At 43.8% G+C, this 26537-nt stretch overlaps 1 protein-coding gene across 5 annotated transcripts in view; it reads left to right on the top strand.

Annotated features, from left to right (window-relative positions):
- The window catches only part of ankfn1b (ankyrin repeat and fibronectin type III domain containing 1b), a 141970-nt gene that overhangs the window by 59958 nt on the left and 55475 nt on the right, over positions 1-26537 (top strand). Inside the window, exons 1-2 of one of the 5 annotated variants that reach the window (XM_030400133.1) lie at positions 24461-24734; positions 25097-25159. The exons of 3 other annotated variants lie outside the window; for them this stretch is intronic. In XM_030400133.1, coding sequence (XP_030255993.1) covers positions 25139-25159 — 21 coding nt within the window. In that variant the 5' untranslated portion in view covers positions 24461-24734; positions 25097-25138. Of the gene's footprint in view, positions 1-24460; positions 24735-25096; positions 25160-26537 lie in introns of those variants that run through there. One more of the 5 variants, XM_030400134.1, reaches the window with a different exon arrangement.

Here is a 26537-nt window from a genome sequence, read left to right as displayed (position 1 = left end):
AGAACATTTAAGAGAATGGCATGACGATGATGGCACTATGATGCTACTTCAGTGTGTTGTCTCTGTTTTGGCAAATACAGTTTCGCTATAGAAAAAGTAAAATATCCTGGAAGTAGGAAATAAAATCCATCCTCTGGTGTTCAAGTTTTGATGAAGTTGTTGAGAAACACTCATTGTGATGATGGATTGGATGGTAAACTCTTTTTGCCCTGATGACTTTGTAAGTTGTTGAATTCCTCTGGTTTATTGCAAATTTCAGCAAAGATGCCAAGCCTTTCAAGCTGCACTAATGACCTAACACACACATAGACGCGTATGCTGGACACTCACTTAACAACACACACACACACACACACACACACACACACACACACACACACACACCTGTATTTACTTATGCATGCGCTTTCTCTTTTCTTATAATACACCCACTAATATCCTCATTATATTTTCTTCACACCAATGCACCAGCTACCAAATCAGATGTACTTCCACCATCAAAGGAGTTCCTACATTAAACCCATACATACATTCACTCCCTCCCCTCTGTTTTTCCCTCATCTTTTTTTTTTTTTTTTGCCAAGGGCTTTTATAGAAGATCCAGACTAGCAGCAGATACCTACATCCATTAGGGCTTTGCAGTCACTCAACAGCAGTATTGTGATACAAGAGAAGAGGCAAGGGGACACGCTTGTCGCTCAGTGGCCGCCTAAGGGAGCACTGCTTCCATCTTGACAGACATCTCTGCTCTAATGCCCCCCAAGAGAGGCCTACCTGCCCCCTTGGTGACTGATGTGCAGGGAAAGACAAGAGGGACATGGCGGGGGGAAGATCTTGTGAAAGATTGTAACATGAATTGAAGATGCTTGTATGCTGAATATGCCGTTGGTTTGCGTATGTCAGTGCATCCTTCAGTCTTTGTGTGTTCTTTTGTGTAAGCACTGTGTATACACATGACTTGCAGGGGAAGCATACTTTAATTTTTTGTGCAGTTTGATTTGTTCATGGTTTGTTTGTTGTTCTATCACGGTAAACTGCAATACTGCATGATCTTTGATGATCAATGATTTGATGGTAGATGAACCAAATCCCATCTCACCTGAAACAAAGAGTGCTCTGCTTACATCGGCAGAAATGATTTAATATTCATTACACAAAATATTGCGCTCAGTAAGCTTCTGAAAAAGCGAGCAGTGGTGCTACTTCACACATCACAGGCCACATAAGGCTGCGCCAAAGTCTTAGTGATGTAGGTGGTTGACATTAATGATTGTACCCGAAAGACTTTTACTGTACTAACCCAAGATAAAAAAAAAAAAATCCCTGATTAAAAAGGTGGATCTGTGTGACAGTCATGAGTATAGTGGCTTTTAGAATGCACCTTGTGGCTCCCTGCCACAAGTCGAAAGCACCCCGGTGATATTAAATGACAATATAACAGGATGCAACACCAATCTCACCAAAAAGAATAGGTGACGATTCTTTTGCCCCTTGTACTCTAATTTGCTGGCTGACTGCAGAAAGACAACACTGTCTCTTTAATGTGGGCAGGGTCAAAGGTCACTGTATTGCATTTGTAAGGTCAGCGGTTGAGGTCACGCTCAGCTCTGGGCCTTCCTGCTGCAGACAGCTGGGTCATGCCACCTACATAGACTCCAATTATCCCTGCCAGCTAATAACTGCTCAGCTCGTTCCATCGCACAGCACACACACACACACACACACACACACACAATTCTCTGTTATACAACGAACGCCTTCCATGTGCATACTTGTATCTCTTTTGACAGACGCTCATGGAGACACAGAGTCTATAGGACAGACAGAGCACTAAGCGAAAGGGCAGCCAACAGAACAAACCAATTTAAATTGGACCCATTCAAAGCAGAACAATACACTTCAAAACGATTCTTGACAGCTCACAAAGTAGAGAGTGAGCTGTACAATTTTACGGCAGTACAACGGGAGAAAGCAAATTGCTTCCAATAACAGAGTCATGGCTGTCATACTGTTTTATATTGTTATGATCAATTTAGTAATCAATTATCACCACTGAAATGTACTACACTTGGAGCTTCTATGCAATGAAGTGTTTTATATTAACTGACCATAACAAGCAGGGCCTCCCACAAGGATGTGGAGTAGCCGGCCAGGGTAAAAAAATTGCCAGCTACGGGTGTCTAGAGGCATGCCAGGATGTAAAAGCCCAGAAGAAGAAGAGGAAAAGGAAGAAGAAGAAGAAGAAGAAGAAGAAGAAGAAGAAGAAGGAGAAGAAGAGCTTGATGAAAAATCCGTCACTGAATTTTAACCTTTTTTCTGTGTTGAGAACAGTGTTTGATGTTAGCATTGTTGCTAGCTGTCCACTGGCAATCCTGTGTTGTTTCGAGTTGAGTTTGTTGACCAATCAGATGATGTGCCGCTGACTTGTCGACCAATCCGAGGCTGTATTTATGACTGTGTGTCTGCTAAAGTTGAAGGAGTGGAAAGAAAACAGCTTGTCGAAAAATGTAGCTGTTTGAGGCCCCGGTGTCCATCATCATGCTAGTATCAGAATAGTTAAAGACATTAAAATTTACACACTTGGCAAATTGTAACCTGATAGCCAAAACTATTGGATTAGTGACAGTGGCCCTCATGTGGATCAGTATGTCAAGTCAGCTACAGTTCTCAGAAACCACTCAATTATCAGATTTCACAATACACAGGTCATTGGGGTCAGGCCAGTTTGACCACAGCCCTGGTTTTCCTGGGTTTCTTTCAGACATTGAGGAAGTTCAGCTCGTCTTTGCCAGAGGGTCCTTATGTAAAAAAAAATTGAAGCTCAAAACAGAGCTTCCTGATAGATATTATTGAATTGCTCAGCAGGTGGAAAAACCCTCGTAGGACCATAGATCCGCTCCATTTACAAAACCAAACACTCCCTGTGGTTTAGTATGGAATGGAATGTATTTAGTGGTATCAATGTTTACGCCAAACCGCTCACATACCAAGCAGACCAATTCTTTATTTGGTGTACTTAAGGCTTTACACTGTATACATTAATTGGAAAGAAAATGTTGAATTTTAGAACAAAGTAATCTATTGGATAGCCTTTCTACACAGACACAGCCTCAGCCTAACCAGCTGCACTGCCAAACCCACATCTAAGAAAAAGTACATAATACAAGTGAGACAGAGAAGGCCAGAGAGAGGAGATATTTTGAGGTGTATCCTGGCTGTCTGGCTCTGGCTAATGCCCTCTCCAGTGAGGTGGAATGGCACATAAGCTCCCATTAATACAGGAATGAGTTGAATTTAGCTCCGTCTGCCTGCATGGCTGGCCTGGCCAGCCCCCCCGGCTTTCCATGAAGTGTGGGGCGCAACACTTACTGAAAAGCTCTGTGCCGCGCTCCGGCATGCCACACCCTCCTGACACCCCCAGCGCTCTCCTTTGTTCTCTAACTATAGCCGCAGCCGTGCCAAGGCCCCCCGACTTAAATATTCCACCATAAAACAAGTGATAATGAACATGAAAAGCACCCAGTGCTGGTGGTTGACTGAGCCTCTAAGCACATGCACCCATGTGCATACACTCATATGCAATCAGTGTTACATGTATATGCCTGCATTAAGATACATTAAAGGTATACGCACACACTCGTGCAACACAGGTGCAGTCATACGCATATGCAACTTGAGCACAATGCATACACATAACCCCACTCCCCCTTGTGCATATACAGTCTGAGTGTAGAATCAAAAAGGCAAGTGTGGAGAGAGGGGATGAGAGGTGTAGAGACCTGGGAGTGGAAAATGATTGATCCGTTTTAAGGGTCCTATAAATCCACCAGCTGATGTGGGTATAAATGGGGGCACACATGTCTTTCCTACCTGGCAACCCATCTCAGCATCACAACAGGGATATTTATACTGTCCATCCTGCCGTAAGACCTTGACAAACCCCTCACATGTCAGGAATGGGCAAGGAAATTAACATACATTGCTTTTCTCCTCCCTTCACAGCGACATTTATATTCCAAGTTCTTGGTTCTTTGCGAGTTGATAGGGAGCATATCTGTTGGTGAAAATTAATGTGTTGATCCATGAATGTTGCTATTATTGTCTGTGTGTTTGAGTGTGAGTATGGCTATTGATGAGTGGCGAGGGCTCTTACAGTAAACTGTATGTAACTGACTGTGGAGAGTCTGTACCGAGGGAGGCTCCATGTAAAGGTTGCCTGTCTCTGGAGCTCCCTGGAGTGCCCAGGCAGCCAGGCACCTTTGACCAGGACTAGGCCCCCTCAGGCCTTCACACACACAGGCACACACACACACCTCTCTGTGGGCCCCCCACTCTCCCTGGGGTGAGATGAGCCCACCAAGGCCCCTCCTGGAGCTGTTCCCCCAGCAGCCCTGGATCTCCACCTCTCTTACCGACTGCTCCACACAGACGTGGCCAAAAGCCAGGGGACGCCACTGTTGGGATCAGGGGTTGAGGCTGGTGGAAGATATGCATGTATATTCATGTGTGTGTAAGTGTGCACGTGCCTGTATACGTGCATGCGAGTGTGTTTGAGCGCAGAAGGGGGGTCTATCCCCAGACACAAGTTGCTCAGTTTTTTGGAAAGTCTCTGGCCCACCCAAGAGGAAAGAGTAGGAGGAGGAGGTGGTGGGGGGGAGGGGGCCGAGGCCTTGGGGGAACAAAGCCTTATTTCAAACTTGCCGAAAACAGGGGTCTTTATGCTGTGATGCTGGGGCCCCCTCCTATGTAGGGAGATGTTATCGCAAAGATGCAATATCCACCTCGGCATAGGGCCGGGGGGGCGGCTGCATAGGCCTCCAGTGTTACACTAAGTACCCTGGGGCACTGACCTCACTAATGAAGTCTCCCTTGGCTGCTGCTACCCACTACTGTACCCTCCTTTGTCTTTCACACGGGGATCTCTCACTCTATTTGTCTGTCTGCCTTTCTGTCAGCCTGCCTGGCTGGCTGCTAACAACAGCTGTGTGTGTGACCGTTGGTCATATTTTGTCTACTTTGATAGTTTGTTTATATAGCTTATTGTTAGTCTGTTTTGTCCTCGCGTGGTGATGTTTGTTTGTTTTGTCTGCTGTTTTGAATTGCTGCATGATCCGTTTTCTTTGAGTCTGAACGACTGTCTTTCTCTGCCATCCCTCTATCTGCACGGCTGTCTCCATAGCTTGCTTTGAAGTGTCTCCCTGATTTACTGTCCGGCTGTCTCTTATAGTCCTTTTGACTTTGAAGCTTTCGGTTATCTAACCATCGAAGCCTCCTCTTTTACTCACTGTGACTTTTTTATGTGGCCTTGAGTTGCATTTAAAGATGTTACTCCAAGCTCTTCAGGGAATCCGCAAGTGGGAAAAGGGAAATTTGATTTTGCGAGATGGGGATCGGGAGAAAAGCACAATTAAAGTGGACGCCCCACATTCCTGTGTGGAGCCAGTGGCCTGGGGATAGGATTTGCTCAGTTTTCCTGACAGCTTGGAAATCCCACCACTCCACGGCCTGATCCTCGTCTCAGCTTGCATCTTCTGTCCCAACCCAAAATTTCAAGATTGAAAATGATATTAATTCAGAGGAGAGACAGAAGAGGGCTGTGTGGAATTTGTGTGAGCTGCAGAGACGTCAAGGACTTGGAGACCATGAGAGCGGCTGACAACTTGATTTTACTGTAAAAACACATGAATAATTGTGATAGTTTGGTACAAGTTCTTTATTTAACACACATCAGGGAATCATAAGAGGGACTGGTGGTTAGCAGTTCTTTGTTATAATGAATTCCAAAGCTCTGCCGTCTTATTATAAGCTTGTCGGTAATAAAATATAAACTCAACCAGGACTCTTGGCTAGTTTTATACAGTCATCATATAGGATGGATCTTCCAGCCTCCTGTTGATGCTGCTAAGCCATCACTGGTCTCTGAATCCACCAATCACTCAAGGGGTGTGGCATCCCTTCTTTGAGGCACCGAGCAAAGAGAGCAAGTCTCTCTGCAATTCCACCATGCCCAGCCCCTAGAGAGCTGAAGTGGAAAGTTTGCTTTAGCACCCGCTGGGTTAGAAGATGAAAGAGCTTTGGGATGACATGGGGCTATGGTTGGGGGGGACTAGGGGGAGCACTGAGTACGGGGTGGGGGGCTTATATCTCTTTATCCTGTCTGGCGTGCTGTGGCTGGGCTCGACCCACATCAGCTGTCCACTTTTCTCCGACTGCCAGTCGCCGTGCAGTCCAAAGCTGGTCTGTCTGCTGATGGATTACCTGGGCGAACGAGTGTACCCCTTCATCCCTTCCCACTCTGAGTACGCAGCTCACCCTATCCCGCCTGAAAGCCCTCACCTGAGCACCCCTGCATGGCCCTGGGGTGCAGTTATAAAAAGATGAAGGGGTCTGGAGCTTGTGTCGGGTGGGGCTGGACTAGGGCATTGGCAGGGGTTTGCAGGGGGACTGCTGTTGCAACGTTTATGGGGGCTAGCTAGGATTAGTTGGCGGCTGGTGGTTATTGATTCAATTTGAGATGCTTTTTTATCTGCAAGCCGCCTATGGCCAGTGCACATGCTAGCTTCCTCCAATGGGCCCTAATCCCCGCTGGTTATAAAAGGAATATGCCTTTGGTGGCGGAGGAGATGCTCTGAATGCCTGCGCTGCAGCAGAGGAGGCATCTGTCATGTGTGTGTTTGGTTGAGCCGGCACTGGGATCAGGGGGGCTCGGCATGCTGGCTGCAGGTTTTAGCCAGTGCTGAGAGCTAGAGTAGAGAATGAGTCGGCATACTTTTGGTATACACTCACAATTTACACTGCTGGTGGTGTCCATGTCCCCAGCATTAACTTGCATGCATCTTGTAGTTGAACTTGCAAGCGTGGGAGAGCCGTAAGTCACATTTTTTCCTCACAAATCTGTGGTCAAGCTTCCATTGATTTTATTTGTTCAAGTTAAAGTTGACTGGGTCTAATAGGGATATATAATTCCACTAAATGTATTGCAAAAGTACATCTTTACAGACTTCGGAGAATGAGTGAAAAGAATGACATTGAGTGACAGGCACCAGACGAGAGTGAGGGGCAGAGACCAGAGGTTAATGAGAAGACCAACAGAGGCTGATGGATGATGAAAGAGTGATTCAGCTCTTTTTCTCCTCCCCTCCCTCGCTTGTGTGTTTATTCTGAGATTGTCATTTGTCATTGGTGGAGGGCCTTTCTTTCTCTCCTGCGACAGCCAGCTCCAAATCATGCGCAGACAGATGGAGGGGCCAGCAACTCAAATAGAGATGGGATGGGGGGGAACCAAGGCCAGCATCCCACGTTTGATGTCTCTCCCCTGGGCCTCATCCGCTCTGTCACCCCCCTTGGATGGTGCTGACAGATGGAACTTCGAGACACAAACCCACTGGGGACAGTGACACAGAAGTATGAAACACAAGGAGGGATGAGTGTGAAAGATGAATGGCTTGATGAATGGAAGTTGATGTATGAAACAACGTGAAAGGCAACAGCATCTTGCCATTTTTGCCTTTCATCATGCATGACGCACAACTCAAATTTCATGTACCTCATTGTGTTAATTGATAACACATTTTCACTTCGAGAAGAAGGCGTCAAGAAAGAATGTCATTGAACTCTGAGGTTCCCTTTTCCTGGTTGGCAGGTACCACAGTGTTATCGATGTTCTTCTGGCCATCTATTCTAATGACCTGAATGAGTAAAAAGACTGGGAGACTGTTCTAACCATCTCTGCTTTGCCTCGTCATCTTTGACTTCCCATTTCTGGTGCAGTTCTATTCAGTTGGTATGCATCTGTGTGAAGCAAGCAGTGTCGGTCAGATGTGTTTGTAGCTGTGAAGCAGCTTCATTAGTATGTTTTGTGACTGTGAGAGAGATGATAGTTCTACAGGTAACCACTAGAGGCTGACAAACTGCTGTGACCAGCCACTGCTTGCTACAGCTACTGACTATAGTATTACAGTGCCACACAAATTAAAATCAAATAATGCACACACATTCATATTCAGCATCCACTCTCATATGAGCAAACCACTTACCAGCTTAGAGTGTAATGAAGAGAGCCTGGGAGTTTTTATTTCCACTCTGAAACAATTTCAGGCTTGACTGGGAGTCAGTTTGTCTGACTCTCAGCTTGTCTCGTATTTGGTGAAAGGCAAGACAACTTATTTGTGAGAGGGACAAGATACTTTCACAGGTGCAAGTGTATGGCTGTGTTGCACAGGAAGCGATTTCATTTTATTAACTTTTACTATAGTCCTCACCATGATTAACAGGATTTCCTGGATTCGGAAAAAGGGATGATGTAAGGTGATTGTATTCATCAAATCAACCTAGAAGCCGGAATTGAACCCTGTTGAGTTTCTCTTTCCATTCATGTCTGTTATGCCAAGGACGTGCCTGACTGATGCCAGCATGAATAGATAATTGTTGTGTCTACCTCTTGCCTGATATTTAATTTGAGAAACTGGATGCTGTGCAGGGAACAGTGGCAGTGCCAACCATCTGGGGCTTTCACCTGCCACCCTGCCCATGAGCCAAGCAGGAGACCTGGCCATCAGGGAATTGAGCTGCCTGGAACAATCCAGCCATTCTCGTTTCCAGCTAACTAGATGCAGGAAACCTGGCTTTTGGTTTCCTCACAGTTTATTTGTCAATTAAAAAGAGAGCAGCTCACAATATATTTATTGCATGTCTGACAATTTTTGTACTGATGCACAATTAAGATTTTTCATCTGTCTAAATAACCATTGTCAAAACAAAAAGCCTGCTTTATCCCTTCTGCCACTCTTCCTACTGACAACCATCCTGCAACTCCCAACTCCATTTACAGGCTTGACTGTGAACTTGAATTGTTTATGGTTAATGTCAAGCATTAGAAATTACAGCAAGCTACTTAAGAGATAATGGATTGCTTCTCCTGCTACTATTTATGGCTTTCTTTAAAATCTTACATTAACCTGCCACTTTGGTTCTTATAGTGTCTTTTGGACTGCCACTACATAGAGTCATGGGACACACTTTTATATTATAAATTAATTTGAGAAGAAAATGTGTTACTGCTGTAAATGGATTCTAGGGGACACACCTGAACATCTTGCTAAATCGACCTTGCATTTAAAAAAAAAACAGAAGTTAGAGATAACATTAGATCGAACTGTATTAATCCTGAAGGAAATTCTTGAAGTACATAAGCTACGGACTTTATCCATGTCTGTTTTGCTTCCCTGTCCATGCTGCATTGCACATACTTAGCTGTCATCACTGTCCACAAATCATAGAACTGTGAGAATTTGACATCTTTGAAATACTGCCATTAAGAGATAGTAGAATCTGTGCAACTTTGCAAATGTTACACATTGCACAGTTTATTCATTTTGATGAATTTGTAGGGGATGTATCCCGCAGTGAGAGAAGATTTTGCCCCCGCTCATGTGGTGGAAATTGGGATTGCCTGGCAGCTGTGTTCATGTTGGGGCCAAGGGGCATGTCGAGTTTAGCTTCCCTGGCCTTTGCAGCCTGGAGCTCATTTAGCCCCCCTGTATTATGTACTGTATTTGTCTGGCCTTTCTGATTGCTGCTGCAAGCCCTGCGGAATGTAGAGCACTTATGCACAGTTGTCATAGCAGTCTCATTCCAGAAGCTGCATTCGATGGGGACATGTACGTTTGCGTGTGTCACATCCATCATGTCTACTGAGTTCTAGTGTTTTGTATGCAGATGTTAAGTGAAGTCTTGAAGAAGTGTGACCTAGCAAGGCTACTTCTTGAGTTTTGATGTGGATGTCTTGAGCTTGAGCGAAGACAATAGAAGTAAGCTCATCAAAATACAAATACGCTATGTTTTCCATCATTACAGTGAGTTTGACAGTCGTCTTACTCATAAACATTCCTTGTTTGGAATTCATGGTCCGGACATAGCTAAAGAAAAGCACTTGCATCCCATGCAATGGAAAACCCCCTGCCACTATAATCAGTCTTTCATGATGATAGAACCCGTAAACATAGTAAAGTTATTTGCACTATCATTCTATCATACACTCACATGAACCTATTTCACACACTCTGGATGTATCCAGTTTACCCCAAAGAGCTGCATGTGTGAACACAAATGACTGCATCATTTGCCCTGGACTGTACCCTGCCAACTCCCTAGTCCTAATTTGGAGTGAGTCACATGTGTGAATAGAGCGGACAATTCTCAGGAGTGAATTCACATCAACTGAGTGGGTGTGTCGATGACATGTGCACCGCGCGATTAGCATGTACCTGGGAGAGCACAATTATCCTAGGGTGGAGAAGAGTAATTTTATAAAACAGCGACCAAGAAAGAGAAAATGTCTGTGAACTGGAGCTATGAAGATATTCGCAAACTTCTGGCAGTTAGGACCAATGCCAAAATCACCAGTCAGATCCAAGGATAGCGAGCAGCGTAATTTTTGCATCACGTCCCCCTGCCCAAAGTATTTAGGATGTAATGTACATTGAATGGACTTGGGTGAAGCAGGTATGGATGGCAAAAAAGTGAACAAGAAGTACTTATTACGTTACTCTTTACCTCAACCTTTAGGCACCAACCCCACTCACTCACCCAGGCAGTATGCAGCAAATAGTACTCAAGTGATGATGCAAGAGCAGGCTTGGGTCACACTCTGCGCCCCCCCCTTCCTCGCCTCACTCTTTCCTCTCTCAACACCCCCCCTACCCCCCTTCCTTAAACCCCTCCTCCTGAACTGACATGGCACCCACCAGGCCGGGGACCAGGCTGGGGATTCTGAGGTGGCGCCCAGACTCAGATTATTTACAAGAGCTGTAGCGCTGCAGAGACTGTGGTATTTCTTCTTTCGAATGCCTGGGATGGAAAGGCATGTAATAGGGAACACAGAATTTGCCTCTTTTCTCTGTTGCTCTGTCTGTTTTACGTAGAGTACAAAGATTTGTCACTGAAACAATCAATAATGCAAAACACTGATATTGTTTGTATTAAAACACACAACTATGCAGTTTCTGTTTTTGGAATTAAGAGTAAGCATGCTTCCTGGTTTGGGGCCTTCTTGAAATTGGCATATTTGGTTCTCTGATAACATACCAATCCAGAGATGTCAATCCTGTCGACCATCACTGCTCCCAGAGCTCCTGGTGTCACTTCTCTGGCCTCTTGTGACAAAGCAAACTGTTCTCCCGACTCCCTGACTGCTACTGGGCATGACACCTGAGCCAGCCTGCCTAAATGCTTCTGCATGGGATGGCGAGTGTGGTGTGGTGTGGTAGTGGGGTGCAGAAAGGGGGAATCGCATGGATGTGATCCGGCATTGATGCAATGTTCTACGTGCCCAGAATAGTCAGCCGTTCACGGATATCTCAGTACGCACAAACACTGTAAATTAGAGGCCTGCAGGTGGCAAAAAGGGTTGAGAAGGGAACGGATAGGGGAGACACCAGGGGTTGGGAGGGAGAGGGTTGACGGGATTTGAGGCTAACTCTGGGGTGGGGGTTGTTTCTGGGGAGTGGAGGCAGTGTGGAATCAGCAGGGGTCAGGTTTGCTGTCTTGGGTATCAGCATCCGGACACAGACGCCAAAACATCACAAACTGGGGAAACGATTAGACGAAGGGAGAGGTGGAGAGACCTCCAATGTGGGTCACGCTGTTTTGCGGCTACTGTAGCCCCCTGGGGGGGTGAAGACACGGCATAAAGGGCAAGGAAGGGGGGACGGAGAATGAGACAGCAAAGAGGAAGGAGAAAGCCTTGGCGTCAGTCGGGGGGTTTGGGGGGGTGCATGTTATGACATGGAAATCCCAGCCTGTTGGTCATGCTGGCCTGTGTGGGGCTTTGAGCGGCAGGAAGGCTTCAGAGTCCAGCCTGGCTGCCTCCTACCTGGCGCTGGATAGCAAGGAATGAACCTGTCACTGACTCCACTGCTTGTAAACAAACCAAATACCGTGGGAAAGATGAGGTGTGAAGCAGAGGATGCTGCTGTCTCCATGCCCTGTCTCCCTCTCTCGCTCCTCAACCCCCAACTTTTTCCTCTTGTGTCAGCGAGAAATCAAATACCACCCCCTTCCTCACTGATGTCCTGAACTCGTGAACTTTCTGAAAACCATGTGCTGTTTTATTTGTTTGCCACGTGAACTGTTGAGGTGAGCCAAAACCTGGAGCTCAGAAGTCAAGAGCTCATTAACCACGCAAAAAGATCCAATTCCTGCCTGCCATGCCTAATGATACATGGATATTAATATAGTTTCTGTAGTTCCAGCGTGCCCCATAGTTGGGGATAAATATAGATTTCTGTCCTCAATTCGGCATGTTTGAGTGTGAGAGTTCCAGCTAGTTTACTCTCTTAATAATAAACCAGTGTACCAGAATTGGCAATATTGCAGGTCTCTATGACAACCACAGGACACACGAGAGATAGAGAACACTGCCATCAGCAGCTAGAAAGGCAGACAGGCAGAGACCATTACAACATAGTCCAAGACTTCCCATCGCCAACCCAGCCATGAAACCCACTCTCAGAGTTCTTCCCAGTTTTGGATACATGTCGTTTTTTCCCCCATCTCCTCAGCCCCATCTCCCCGACAGGTCCCACAAACACAGCCTGTCATTTTGAATAAATGCTTGAAACTAAGCACTGGTTTTTTGTCCTGGAGGATCTCAAAAATGACTAAGCAGTGGCTGGTTGCAAAGACTCTGTGGAGAGGCCCTAGGGTGAGGGAATGGAGCTGGAAGGAGGAGCTGGCCCCCGAGACGCCTGCAGCCCGTCGGGATACACACTGGCCCGGCCACAAAAATGAGCCTCTGGCCAATGTTGGCCGCCCCTCTGGCTTTGCACAAATACACTCTCTCTGACACACATGCATACACACCAGTGGAAAAGTGTGACTGGAGGTGGCTGAGGAGCATTTAGAGAGGAAGAAAGATGATGGGAGAATTTTGGAATAAGGGGGGGAGGGGTTGGGGTGGGGCAAATTCATTCATATTTCTCCCCCCTCCTTGTACCAGCAAGCCAAACCTCACTGGGTGAATCAGTGTTCCTCGTAAACAAGCCGCAAGCACACAATGGCGCCTCCAACTCTCGAGAAAAAAAAGAAATTGGTGCAATGAGAAAATAAGAGAGGAGAGGGAAAGAGTGACAGAAAGACGGCGTGCCAATCTCCAGACTGACACGCATGGTTTGGGGAAGAATACAATCAGAAAAACATTCAAAAAAACAAAATTAAATGAGTAAAAAAACCCAGAAAAAAAATAACATCCAGCAACCGATTTGTTTTTATTTGATGTCCATGTCTTTGGAAGCTCCATAATGCAAAACCATTGCATTGACTTGGCTGCTCATGAGAATCTAATTAGGCAACATAAACATACATTGAAGTATTTTGCACAGTATAATTGTTATGTGCATTGCATCATATGATATATTCTTACTGTCATATTTGAGTCCTCACGCTCCGCCATGATTGCACACAAAAGCAACAGGACCCTCTTAGGACTAATGTATTCAGATTACAGGCAATTATGGCTTATTACCATTTTGTGGGGGAAGCGGGGCTCATTTGCAGTATTTGTTCAGCGAACGTCTAATAGCGGGAAGGGGAGGGAGCCTCATGCTTCCTGCTGTGCGAGCCGTGATGCTGCAGGAGAACTGTAGCGTAGCACAAATATTAACGACTCATTTCCCCCTCACCTGGAAGACGAACGTGGAGCAAATCCAGATACATCAGTGCTAATAGCCCAAATAAATCACTTGTGAGCTCACTTTGTGGCTTGTTGTCTTTTTGGGGAGCAGATTTGGAAAATCAAGCCATGGCCTGGTACTCATGAAAGAAGCTGAATTGATTTTGGTTTGAACTTCTTTCAAGCTATCTTGTTGTTGTGAAGCTTTGATTAGACGTCTCTCGTTACTGGCTCAGAGTAGGGTTCAGTTCTTGACATGTCAGCAAACACCATACTATCAAGTTTTGTGTCACTTTCCTATGGCACAGCTTTAATCCCTTGTTCCCTTGCCGCAATTATACACACATGCTCAAATCGACCCAAGCTTTCTTAACGTGATCACAGCGCTGTGTGTCTTTGTAGTGGTGGGGATAAATAAGGTCAATATTGAGATATTAAGCTTACGTGGCTGTGTGTTACGCATGCAAAACATGCTGTCATCTTAAATATTGAGATTTGTGAAATCCTTGTGCCAATCAAATTGCTGAATAATCAAATGCTCAATATCTGGCTGCAGGGAATAGCTTTATTGCTTGCCCAGCTTTGCACAAGCAGGCCAGGGTCAATGTTGCTCCCGTCCAATTTACTGGGAAACAAAAACAGCCTGAGCTGTAAGTGTTAAGTGGCTTTTGGAAAGTCTGTTACCAAGACGATATTCGAGATGGATTTCTTCCACTGACAAGGACCGTTTCCTTTAATGTTAAGGCCTTTATCAGGCCGACTGAAGCCACGCTGCTTTTATGGAGCAGTTATGGCGCGGGTCTAAATTGGCATAATGAAATTCTGGCAGGGAAAGCAAGCAAACTTCCCCTTTTACCTCTGCATCAGCACTGCTAATGTACTGTACTTACCAAACAACTGCCAAATGACACTGTCGTTTACTGGCTAATGTACTGTGCTGTCAAACTCAGCTTCACCAAAATGTGAAGCATGAAAGGGATGCTGTGTAGCGCTGTTCCTCTCCTCTGGACTCTCCATTTTTGTTGCAGTGCGATGCGAGTCTGCGGCGGTATATTTAGGTGTATGGTTTGGGACAGGAAGAGGGGAAGCGCTGAGGTTATTTGATTGCTTCATTATGGTCATATATATGGCCATATATTTATGTATACTTTGTTACGTATGTCATTACATGTACACCAGTGAGTGTTTGTTTGTTTGTGTGCATGTGCTTGTGTGTGTGCGACTGAGTAAAGAGGGCTCAGTGTTTGGACCACCCTAGGAGCTGGGCTGAGTGACAGCATGGGCCTCAGGACTCTCGCAGCAGACACACAGACACACACACGCACACAAACGACGAGCACACACACTCAAGCACATACAGTGCTCACATACACACACACACGCACACACACACACACGTCAGCGGGCTCATTTTTCAACATGTTTTCTACTCTATTAATGTCTCATGACCAAATACATATCAAGCTCCAAAGCAAACATGCTGCATTAAAATGAAATAAATCACACTGGGATCAGGAAGGAACACACACACACTCTGGTGTACCACCCAGTTGTATCACAGCGAGTGTACCTGCTGTTTTAACCCTACCTTTCCACTCTGTATTTCTCAACACCTGATTTGAAAAGACAGGTCAAACATTACTGAGTTGCTTTAGAAATAATATTTTCTCTTTCTCTGCTAACTTGAGGAATAAAGTCAATGTGGTGATGACATAAAGGTAAATTGAAATGAATTGTTACTTATTTTCAGACCGCTTTGACTGTAATTTGACATTAGTCTCCGGTTGTTTCTCTTCATTACGACGTTTCACCCCGTAATGAATGGAGGCACAGTTCCAGCCATCCACCACAATGAAGTGTGAGCCTCCCAAACAGTGTATGTTTAGGCCTCCAGTCAGAAATTCAAAACAGGTCGGCCTGTGATGATGTCATTCATATCAAAGGCTCGTTTTTCTTCTGAACATTTCATATAAGTCAACCTCCTGCTATCATGTAGAGCATACACTCACTTACACTGGTGGTTTTGCCACACTCATGAGAACATTTCTATTGACTGACATTTATTCATCCTGTGCAAACTTTGTGATTTTGTTTGTGTGTGTGTGTGTGTGTGTGTGTGTGTTGTTGAGCTGTTTTGCTTCTCTAATGCCGAATTAAAAAATGGACGGAGCCAAGTAGCTTGTTACTACTATATTCAGGGTTCGTACGGGTGCTTGAAATCCTTGAAAGTTCTTGAATTTCAATGTTGTGTTTTCAAGGCCTGAAAAGTGCTTGGATTTTAGTTTAAGTGCTTGAAAGTGCTTGTCTTTCACAAAATTGGGATCAGACTGGATAATTAATTTCTGAAGTTTTTGCTATTATGAAACATAATTTTAGATGTTTACAGCATAATACAATGTACATAATTGTGATAAGAAAAAATCACGAGTATATATATTCCTGTAGATACGTATTTTACCCCAGCAAAAAGGTGCTGGAAAATCTTGAAAATGACCCTTAAAAGTGCTTGAAAAGTGCTTGAATTTGACCTTGAAAAATGTGTACGAACCCTGTATATGATTTCTTCTACCAATACCAAGTACTGTAAGTGGGATTACAATGTCCAAATCAGTAATTTTATCACAGTTCCTATATTAAGAAATGCTACATTGCTGCATTGCCAATGCGGCAGGTTACATTGGCCACTAGCCAAAAAGGTGAACGACGGAGGGAGGATGGAGGATGGAGGATGAGGGAGAGAGATAGGCTTTCAACAGCTGGAAGTATTGTCATGAAACTGACCTTGTCTCAGTCAAGAACATTGTCGTCCATTCGAAATGTTCTACAAGCAGTTAAAAGCTGTCAACAAAGATGCTGGTTATACAACTGAAGCATCTGATACGGCAGCACTGCGATGTGAATCTTTGAGGCATTGACTGCTGGTGAAGCAGCATGCGCCCAAGCTAAACAACAGAAACTGGATTTCAGAGCAGGACGTGTTTGTGGGGGGACGTTTGGTGGACAAGATCTAATGAAGCTCGTCGGTGGGTTTATCATGGAAGAGATGCTACCTGCGTGAGAGCAATAGAACAAATTACATACATAATCAGTTAATCAAACACAGTAAACAATTTCCTTTACTTGAAAAGTGCTGCATGTTACACTTCCCGTAATTAATCCCATCTAGCTTCATTAGTTCGCCCTGTGTAGGCAGGCTTCAGGATAGCATTTTGGCCAATGCCGTTTCCCCTGGACGTCTGGATGGCAAGTAAAATTTGGAGACTTTGATGCACTTTTTGGATTTCTTCATAGTCTCTGGATCCATGACCCAAACCATGACATCATTGAGGAATCACTAGGCCATGGATCTGTGCTGTTATCTGGTACTTATCAAAAAACATAACATTATTTAACCGAGCATCTCACAGATTTCATCCTTTCTCGTATTATTGCCTAAAAAGGAATATTTGAAGATATGCTTCTGTCTCCGATCCCTCAACCTTTTATCCATAATGTCCTCTGCTGTAAGATGATAACTGCACTAGTTCCGAGTCTCAGTCACTATGTTTATAATTTAATAATATTATTGCATTGGGGAAGTCCTAAATATAAGACTGCTGAGAGGCAGCTGATAAACCAGCCGTCTCGAATGAGAGCCCAGCGCTGTTAAATGAGAAGCCGACGGGAACTCTCTAATTCATACATTACATCCTCATACTATTGGCACCTTAAGCTGTGCGAGGTTTTTATTACCAACTTTGTATTAGATCTGCATATTAGTGAAGCTTTTTCTTTTAAAAAACAGCAGCGTAGTCAAACACACTGCTATAGTCTGGCTGTTGGTCACACAAACTGGCCCCTCCATCAACGCACCAGTAATTAAAGAGAGATCTGAACACATATTACAGTATTTTGATAGATGCATGACTCAACCTGAAAAAGAGCCCTGCAACAGAGTGGGCAGCTGTTTGCAGTAGCAGAAAGGGAAGGGAGGAGAGACACTGGCCCGCTGGTTGGCTGGCGGACCGACTACGAGGACATCAAAGAGGATGAAGCCAGCGCTGAACCGAGCTCTCTCCAATGATTAAAAGCAGGGGCCACAGTAATGCCTGGATGGGCCATTTAAAACTAATGAGGGAAAATAAATAGAGCCATGGCCAGTGGCATGTGTAGGTGGAGTGAATATGTATGTGCGTGTGTGTGTTTCCATCTATGTCTGACTATCTCTGTGGCCAGCCTCCTCACTGATGTCACACTCCATCTAGATCTATTATTAACCCCCCGAATTGATCCGCGCAGTCATATGCCGACAATTATTGTCGTCATATTTTACATAAAAATTGACTCACCCCATGTCGTTGTAAGTGACTGTTTATAGTGTTGTGTTTGGTGAGCCCTTGAAGGCTGTAGGCAGGACGTGTTTGATTTAATGAACAAGTGAGTCATGCTTCTTGTTTGATAGGATGATGTGCGAGAAAAAGAAGGAAAAAAAAGCCGGCATCAAACACTTGATGAATGTTATGACGCGTTACAACATCTGTTCTTTTCCGTTGTCCTGTCACAAATATCGGTTTTAAAAAGAAAATAAACAATGAGTCATCTTACTTTGGATCATTTGTCCTCTCCTCACACTGCCGTGACACCCGTATGCGGGAACATGCACGCAGAGTGAGGCGGGTGACGGTAAGTGGAAGTGAAGTGCTGACATGGGCACATCAATTTAGCCGAGATCCTGTGGGGCGGACAACAAAACCATGTGTTCTGATTCATCGAAGGTGAAGGTTGGTGTCTAGAAGTAAGCTGTGTACGTCATGAGTGACATCAGTGCTGTAGGTGTTTATTAGTCATCGTAAATGCCTACTTTTCAAACTTGGTGAAAAAAAAGTGCCAGGAACTCTTAAGATTCCTTAACCACTACTACTATTTTTTTTACTCTTCAGCTTCTGTTTCTTTTACGACTATATTTTTCGGTTTTTACTACAGTAATTTATTTTCGCCTTTCGTCTTGTTTTCTAATTTGCAGTTCTCTTCGTCTTTGTCCTCTTTTTCCCTTGTTGTCATCATTTTTTCCATGTTCAAAGCGCAGCTTAGGCAAAAGGCACAGGCTCGCAGAGCTCCTGCAACAAGCCACGCTTTTCTTTGTTGATAATCCAAGTGCTTGGCTGCATGATAGGACCAAAAGCCAGCCCTTCTTAACGGATTCCAGGCCCCTTTCACAATGTGACTTTTTTATTATTACAAGTTGCGTTTAGTGTCAGAGTTGAGTTATTTCTCAATCCAGTGCTCTTCCAAGATCTAATGGGCAATTATCTGTGGAGGAGAAGTTAATGGGTGTCCCATTTCACAAAGTCCCCAGTTATTTATGTCAATGAGCGCCATTGTGTGGAAACGTGGCAGACCCGTGCTAACCGCTCAACTTGTTTAGATTTTCTCTATGGAATCCCACACCCATTGTAAGCCAGCGCTAACCACAAGACCAATGTGTGTGTGCGCGCGTGTGTGTGTGTTCTCCACGTGTGTTAAGTCCAGTCCAAGATGTGTAGTACCAGTGTATGTGTGTGTGTGTGTGCGCGTATGTGTTTATGCGTATGTATAGATATGTACATAAATGCGAAGACATGATGAAAGTATATAATGACAGACACATATCGGCCACCCCAGTACACACAAACCCATATAAACAGACATCCCGCCTCCCACATACACCACACACACACACACACACACACACACACACACACACACACTCACTCACCACAGACACTTACACAAGCAGAGCCGTAGACCTACCACCACATACCCAGACACCCCCCAACACACACGCACACATACCCATGGCCACATATGCAGACATCCCCTCACACACACACACACACACATCCACACAGATCCAGAGACCCACCACCAACATCAACACCCACACGCTCAGGCTTGGTGACATCATGGCTTGGATGACAGCACGTCTTCCAGTCTTATTAGTCTGATTGTAGGTGGCTCCGCCGCAGTGATTTATGGGTAAATATCCATAGTCTCTCTCTCTTCTCGGTTGATTTATGAGCCATGTTTTGGTCCCTTTGGTCCCCAGACCACAAGACTTGGGAGGGGGAATCCTGTACAAATAATGACATTGTAAAAGTGGAGACAGAGGGAGAGAAGACCCGCCCTGTCACTCTCTCATCACCCAGAGCTGTTGACATGTTTTGATTGGTCAGTGAAATCAGGAAGCTCACGCATGTGTAATGCCAACTAAAACTTTCTCTTTCAGTCATCTTGGAGTTTGGTCTCTTTGCAGACACCTGCCCACCTGTCTAGCTCGACATTTCCCTCCTGCATCTGTCTTTGTGGAGCAGCCTTTCTGTCCAGTTGTTTTCCTATTGATGTAATGTTTCTGTCTTTTAGCTCTCCTTTTGTCATCTGTTTTCTTTCCCTCTTTTGTCTTTGCCTCAGAAGTGTCTGAGTTTTTAAGAGCCCTATTAATTCTTTCTAACGCCACAGTGGAAAATGGATTAGTGAGCAAGCGAAAGAAAGATGGAAATCAAGTAAAGAAAAGACACAGTGTTCCTCCACATCACCCTCGCAGTCGTTTTCATTTGCATTTATTGAGCATATTCCTGTTGTATTCTGTTAAAGATTGCACAGTAAATTATTTGGCTTTTGAAACTGTTCTATAAACCACCTGGTGGCAATTTTTCAAGAAGTCCTGTCTCCCATTTGACTCCAGTTATTCTATTTAAATTGTTTCTTCTTCTTTTTTTTCGTTTCTTCGTCTTTTTCCCTCTGCCAACCCAGTTGCGTAGGAGGCCCCCAGTTGACTGCTACGAGCTGTTGTTTATAATTGGGTTGTGCTTTGGTGCTGTAGCCTGTGTTATGTTGCCCTCAGTCCAAACATTTCTAGCAATCGATAAAGCAGTTTAAAATGCACTTACTGCGATGGTGCAACAACCGGCAAAACAGACTGCAGGTACCTGTAAACGTTTGCAAACTCAAAGTGTGGATAATTTACTCATCAGTTGAGCGTTTCTCTATTACAGTGAATGACTGTATATTTGAGAACCTTCACTCCAAACACGCACAGTACAATAGTTTCATTCAAGGCTCGGGTGATTTGTTTGTCTTTAGAAATTACAGATTGTAAACTCCTTCATGCTCCACAAACAACAAACACAGAACCAGGTATATTAACAGTCACATAATCAGCGACCCATTTTAGCTTTTCATACTGTAACTGCTTTGTGTTTGTTTCTTTTTGCCACTCAGGAGAACAACGCCTTCTGAGATTGGTAAACGAGGTGACAATCAGCACCTCACTTTTCCCCTCCAATCAACCGTCAATTGCACATGCTCTGCAGAGTTAAAGATACTCTCTGGTGTTACATGCCTCCTGCAAATGCATTGACTGTGATGCAACGTATCCTATTTAATGTGGGCCTACTTATGCCGCTGTTTTGTTTGAACTTGAAAGTGCACCTGGCTGTTGGGTTGTCATTCCGTGAACACACATAATCTACAACAAGCTTCCTCTAGACGCGGCTCACCTGCTGTTATGGCAACGGTATCGCAGGTGAAAAAAATCCTAAAAGCAAGGTGTGTGCTCTGGGCAACTTTATAACACTAACTGCTGACAAATAAAGCTGATAACTTTGCAGGAAGAAAGGAACAGAAAGGAGAGGCAGCCAGAGTCTCATGCTCAGGTCATCAGACACCAACCCCTCCTCTGAATGAAGTAATTTTTATACATATATACATAAACAAATGCTCTAGTTGCATCCTAATGAGTTGCAGTTATTATTAGTATTGTTGCATTGTTGTTGGTAGCCTTGTCGGTGACATTGCATCAGTATATCCTGAAGCCAGCTAGTCTTCCCGGGAGCCTGTATAGGAAGGATACACTGAAAAGGCCACCAGTAACCCATTGAGAGCCCTTCAAGGATGTTGCTAAACGTGTGTGTGCGGATGTGTGCATGTATTAGAATGAGCAGTGTGTGTGTGTGTGTGTGTGTGTGTGTGTGTGTGTGTGTGTGTGTGTGGGTGGGTGGGTGGGTGTTTTGGTGTGTGCGTAATTGTGTATGAGTTATAATTAGAAAAAGCTCCTCCTGACTGACAGGTGTCAGGGCAACCTGCTGCGGCCCCTCAGTGGTGCATGCTGGGTGCTCAAATCTCCTCTAGTCTCAGACCCAGAAACTGGCAGGTGGATTTTATTGTTGCGGATAACAAAGGAGGAAGGAGGGATGAATGGCTGAAAGTAAGAATGAGAGGATAAAAAAAAAAATATGACAGTATTTCCTGCGCATCCTTTCAGAGCAATACCATCATGTTTGACATTTCTACCAGCAATGAGTAATGCTCCCCTATACCGCTCTGTGCTCAGGCGGCACAGTACTCACTCTGTGAACAATGAGGTGGCAGAGATACGAATATGCCCACAGCCAGACACTGGCACACACTCAGTGAGTCAGCGTACACCAAGCCAGCACCATACGCACACGTACTGTCTCTCCTACTTACACATATGCACAGTCTCACCCACAGCAGTTACCCACAGTCGCAATTAAGGTCACCAGCCACTAAACACAAGGTAGATTTCATGACTAAATTGATTCATATTGACGTTCACCAGAGCTAAACATTGAAGCTGGTGGGCTGTTGCGGAAGCATGAATTGCCTACTGGTCAAAACCAGTGCTCTCCACATCTCCATTTGCTGGTTTTCAAGTGTCTAATAATACTTTTGAAGAGGAACTAAATCTGTGGGTTAAGGACTCATGGTTACGTGTCAAGCAGCCCACGCTGATGATGCACCTCAACCTTTACAGGACATTTACAAAATTATTGAGTGTGGATCTGAAAACCTGATTTCTTTCTGCACAGGCAGAAAATTAAATGAAATTGTTGTCAAAGTGAAAAACAGAAGTACCTATTATGGTGGCAACATTTTAGTTTCAAACACAATGCTGATAGGGAATCACCTTACTAAAAAGTTGAAGGTGTGCTGCCTTACTCCCACCGTTTATCATCTGACAGCCTCTTCTTGTTATTTTCTCCTGGACTGTATGAAACTGCTCCCTGACATATTTCAAACTGATCTGCTGTTAGCAAATTTAGGAAATGACTGTTCTTTGCTGTTTAGACACATTTTTGATCAAAAGTAACTGAAGTACCAAATTCACTGAACACATTGCATTTTCTGTGACAAGTGTACTCTAAAATAGGACTATAAGATACATTAGAAGAGGAATGGCTGAATCAAAAAGTGAAAATTTTCCATAGAGACACACTAGATATTGACTCCCAATGTATGGTTTGCAGTACCTTATCAGAGTCCCACATCTTATGTAAGGGGCTTGTCTTGAGGTCATAATGGGTCAGTAGATCCCATGTGACTCAACTTTATGTGGGAAACACCAGTTTACACTGTAAACAATAATAGGGGTAGTCCAATTCTATACATTGATTGAGAAAATGTTACTCATGCTGCAGTGGGCGTAATCTTTTTTATCTTGGCAAAAGACATTTTTCTGTCTAATAGAAATTTTGTCCGTAGAGAAATTCCTAGAAGTGACTCAACTCATCTGTTCTTGCTGTGTCTCTTTGGTCGTCAGCTGTATTGTATAATAGCATCACTAAATGTTTTCAACTAAGCCTGACCAATCCACGATTTTTGGTTCCAATGTCATCTCCGACATTAAGAAGTAATAAAATAAATTCTGATATGGGTATACCTGCTGATATACACACATTTTTTTTAATAATCCCTCAAATGTGGTTATAAAACACTGTTAACACAAGATACTACATCATTACACTTGGAATTTAATAATTATAGATTGTCCCAAACATCTTTTTCTTCATAATAATTAAATAATAATGAAATAATAATAAATGAAAAGAAAGTATTCTAATTTGTGCATTTTGGGTAAAATGCCATATGTATGTACCAATACATCTATGATCAGATAATCTGATAATATCAGCCAACCATTATATTGATGGGGCTAATTTGAAAAAGGCCATATCTTATTCAAATACGCATTTTTATCATCAACCACTGTATGCTGATGACTAGCTGCATTTCTTGTCTGATCAAAGTAATCACACATTATGCCAAATGGTTTTAATTCGTCTCAAAAGTCAAATTAAGCTTTTATTACTCTGACAGCTGAACAATTTCATTTGTTCAGAGTGGGATACATAACAACTTAATACACACGAATATGCTGATTTGAGTTGTTTTTCGGCTTTGAACACCTGCGTCTCAAAGACAATAATTAGCACCGGGGAGTTGTGGCAAAGTGCTCAAATACATAATTAGCTAATTGTTTATTTACTGCTGACTATCAAACATCATCACAAATCACTGCTAGTCTTAGTTTTTCTATGTTTAATGAGCAGAAAACCAAAGCACACAGAAGCAAAACAAAATCAGTAAGCATTTGATGCAAACGCAGGTAAAGAGGCAGGACTTAAAGTAAATGTATGTACAGAAGATCTGTCCATTGGTTTCCATTGAAAGCATAATGGCAAATCCTCCAAGTGTGCCCCAGGTTGTGAACGGTGATCCCAAAGGAAAACCTGGGAAGTGCACCTGCTCTTCTCCATCCATCCCTGTCTCTCATCTGCACAACTTATTCTCCTCCTGTGAACCCTTCCCTTCCTCCTCCCCGTCGATCATTATCTTCAGGCTACTGTGTCTATAATGAGCATTTCCCTCACCCCCCCTATTCTCTCGCTTTCTCCCCCCCCCTCCTCTCCTGTCCTCCCCTTCTCACTGTGTGCAGAATTGGAGAAGCTTATCGCCTAGCAACCACAATTAAAGTACAACAAGTCGGTGGAGGTAGCAGCCACCATCGGAGCAAGCTTCACAAACCTTCGTGTGACCGGCAGCTTTAGACAGAAAGAGAGGGAACTAGAGGGAGGTAAATAGGGAGGGAGGGAAACGGAGCGAAAGAGTTGAAGTTGGACAGGTGAACAGCAATTACAGCCACCGGTGGAGCACCACGGTGAGGACTTTTTGAATGCAGGAGAGAGAAAGAAGATAGGGAGAGTGGAGTGACGCTCTCCGACTGGGTTCACTTGGTTGGACGCGACAGGTATGTGTGTGCTGGAATCAGTGGCTGCAAAGTGAAGATATTCTGGCAGTATGATGTGTGGTTTTGTGTGTGTATTTGCCAGGCAGTCAGTATTTAAAGAAAGGCATGTTAAGCAGATTATGCTTTTGAGGCATTCAGAAGGAATCGTGTGATTTTACAGCTGTGAGGGAATGCCAAGTGTTTATCTATTGTTGGCACCTGCTGTAAAGGTATGTGTTCACACACCTGCTTCCTCGCACACACACATGCAAGCAATCAGAAAGATGATAACTCAAGTCTGTAGATGGATGCTTTTGAATTATTTGACAACTGACTAATTGGCATGTTTTTTTTTTTTGATATTGTTCCACTTTTTCTACCAGATGTTCCCCTGTATCACTAAGATAATTGTCTGAGGTGTGAAGATGAGCTTCATTCGTTATCAGGTGTGATATCTTCTCCTGCTACCATCATCTTTGGAAGCATTTCTTTTTTGATTCTGGAATTTATGGAACGTGTATTGGCAGAAATGATACAAGATATATGGAGAGAGAGGGAGCGGACTGGTGTACTCACAGGCAAAATGTCATCTGATGCCATTTATTTAGTGATCTATTACATCTAGGTAGGCTGATTGATCGATGATGAAATCCAGACTGACACTTTACATGATGTATATTTGGCAGAGAATTGAGAAACGATTGTATATTAGTTATATATTGTCCTTAAATCAATGCAGAGATCATGTCAGCGATTGCAGGAATTTATATTTTTCTTTGATTTGATTTCCTGCACCACAGAGGAGAAAAGCAAGTGCTGTGTGTGTTGCCTTCTACTCATCCAAAGTTTGAAAAGGAATTATTGCCATATTTTTGTCACAAAGATTACCAAAACAGTTCTCATCAATTAATCTTCTCCTCTCAATATGATTAAAGCAAAATTGATTGGCCAAAACTCATTTTTGATAATATCAAATACAAATTGTCAATTTTGAACTAGAAATACACAGTTTTCTTAAAAAACCTGTTGTTAAGGGGAAAAAATGTATATATTTTTGGCACTTGTGCTTACTTTATGTAGTGATTTGGAGAATTGAATAAAGTTAATGTCTTTTTGTTACTGATCTGAAAATATCAGTATATGTATAATATATAATGAAGTTGCACTTTCTATTGTTATTTTGCTGCCATAATTGATATTTTTATGAAAGACAATGTAGTGATGGCAGAGAATGCTCTCTTAAGTCTTCATCTCCACTCTACTTAATTTGTATCAACATAAAATGTGAAATTACAGGGTTAAATCATTTGGATAAGATCACAAAAAATTGTTTCAAAAATGTAGAAATGAATCTAGGGAATAGGGTATAGGTAAAACAGTATGAACAAAACGACATACAGTTCACCTTATATGTCTCAGCCTCCTTATTCCTGTTCTGATGCGGTTAATAACTAAGCCTTAGAGGTGGCTCTGAAGTCATCCTCCTTCACCACCCGCGGACCTATCTTTCAAATGAAATGACACCCACCTGCCCTCATCCCCCATGCAAGAGTGGCGCTACCTGAGGGCACAGCGGGGGAGCGGGGAGGTGAAAGGTCAGTCACTCTGTATGGTCCATCCTGTCCCCACCGGGAGGATGAAGCTCATATGTAGACGTCTACTCACAGAGAAGGCAATTGCTGGTCAAAATGTCACTGCACTGCACACATAAAAGCGCGCACACATACTCAAAACGGCAGATTAGAAGAGTCACTCGCCGGTCGAAAATGTCACCGCACTGCTCACATAAAAGCGCGCACACACGCGCACAATCACACTCGTAAC

This window comes from Sparus aurata, chromosome 20 (genome assembly GCF_900880675.1).
Source record: "Sparus aurata chromosome 20, fSpaAur1.1, whole genome shotgun sequence".
In the NCBI taxonomy this organism is placed as follows: domain Eukaryota; kingdom Metazoa; phylum Chordata; class Actinopteri; order Spariformes; family Sparidae; genus Sparus; species Sparus aurata.
This window is presented reverse-complemented; position numbering and strand designations above follow the sequence as displayed.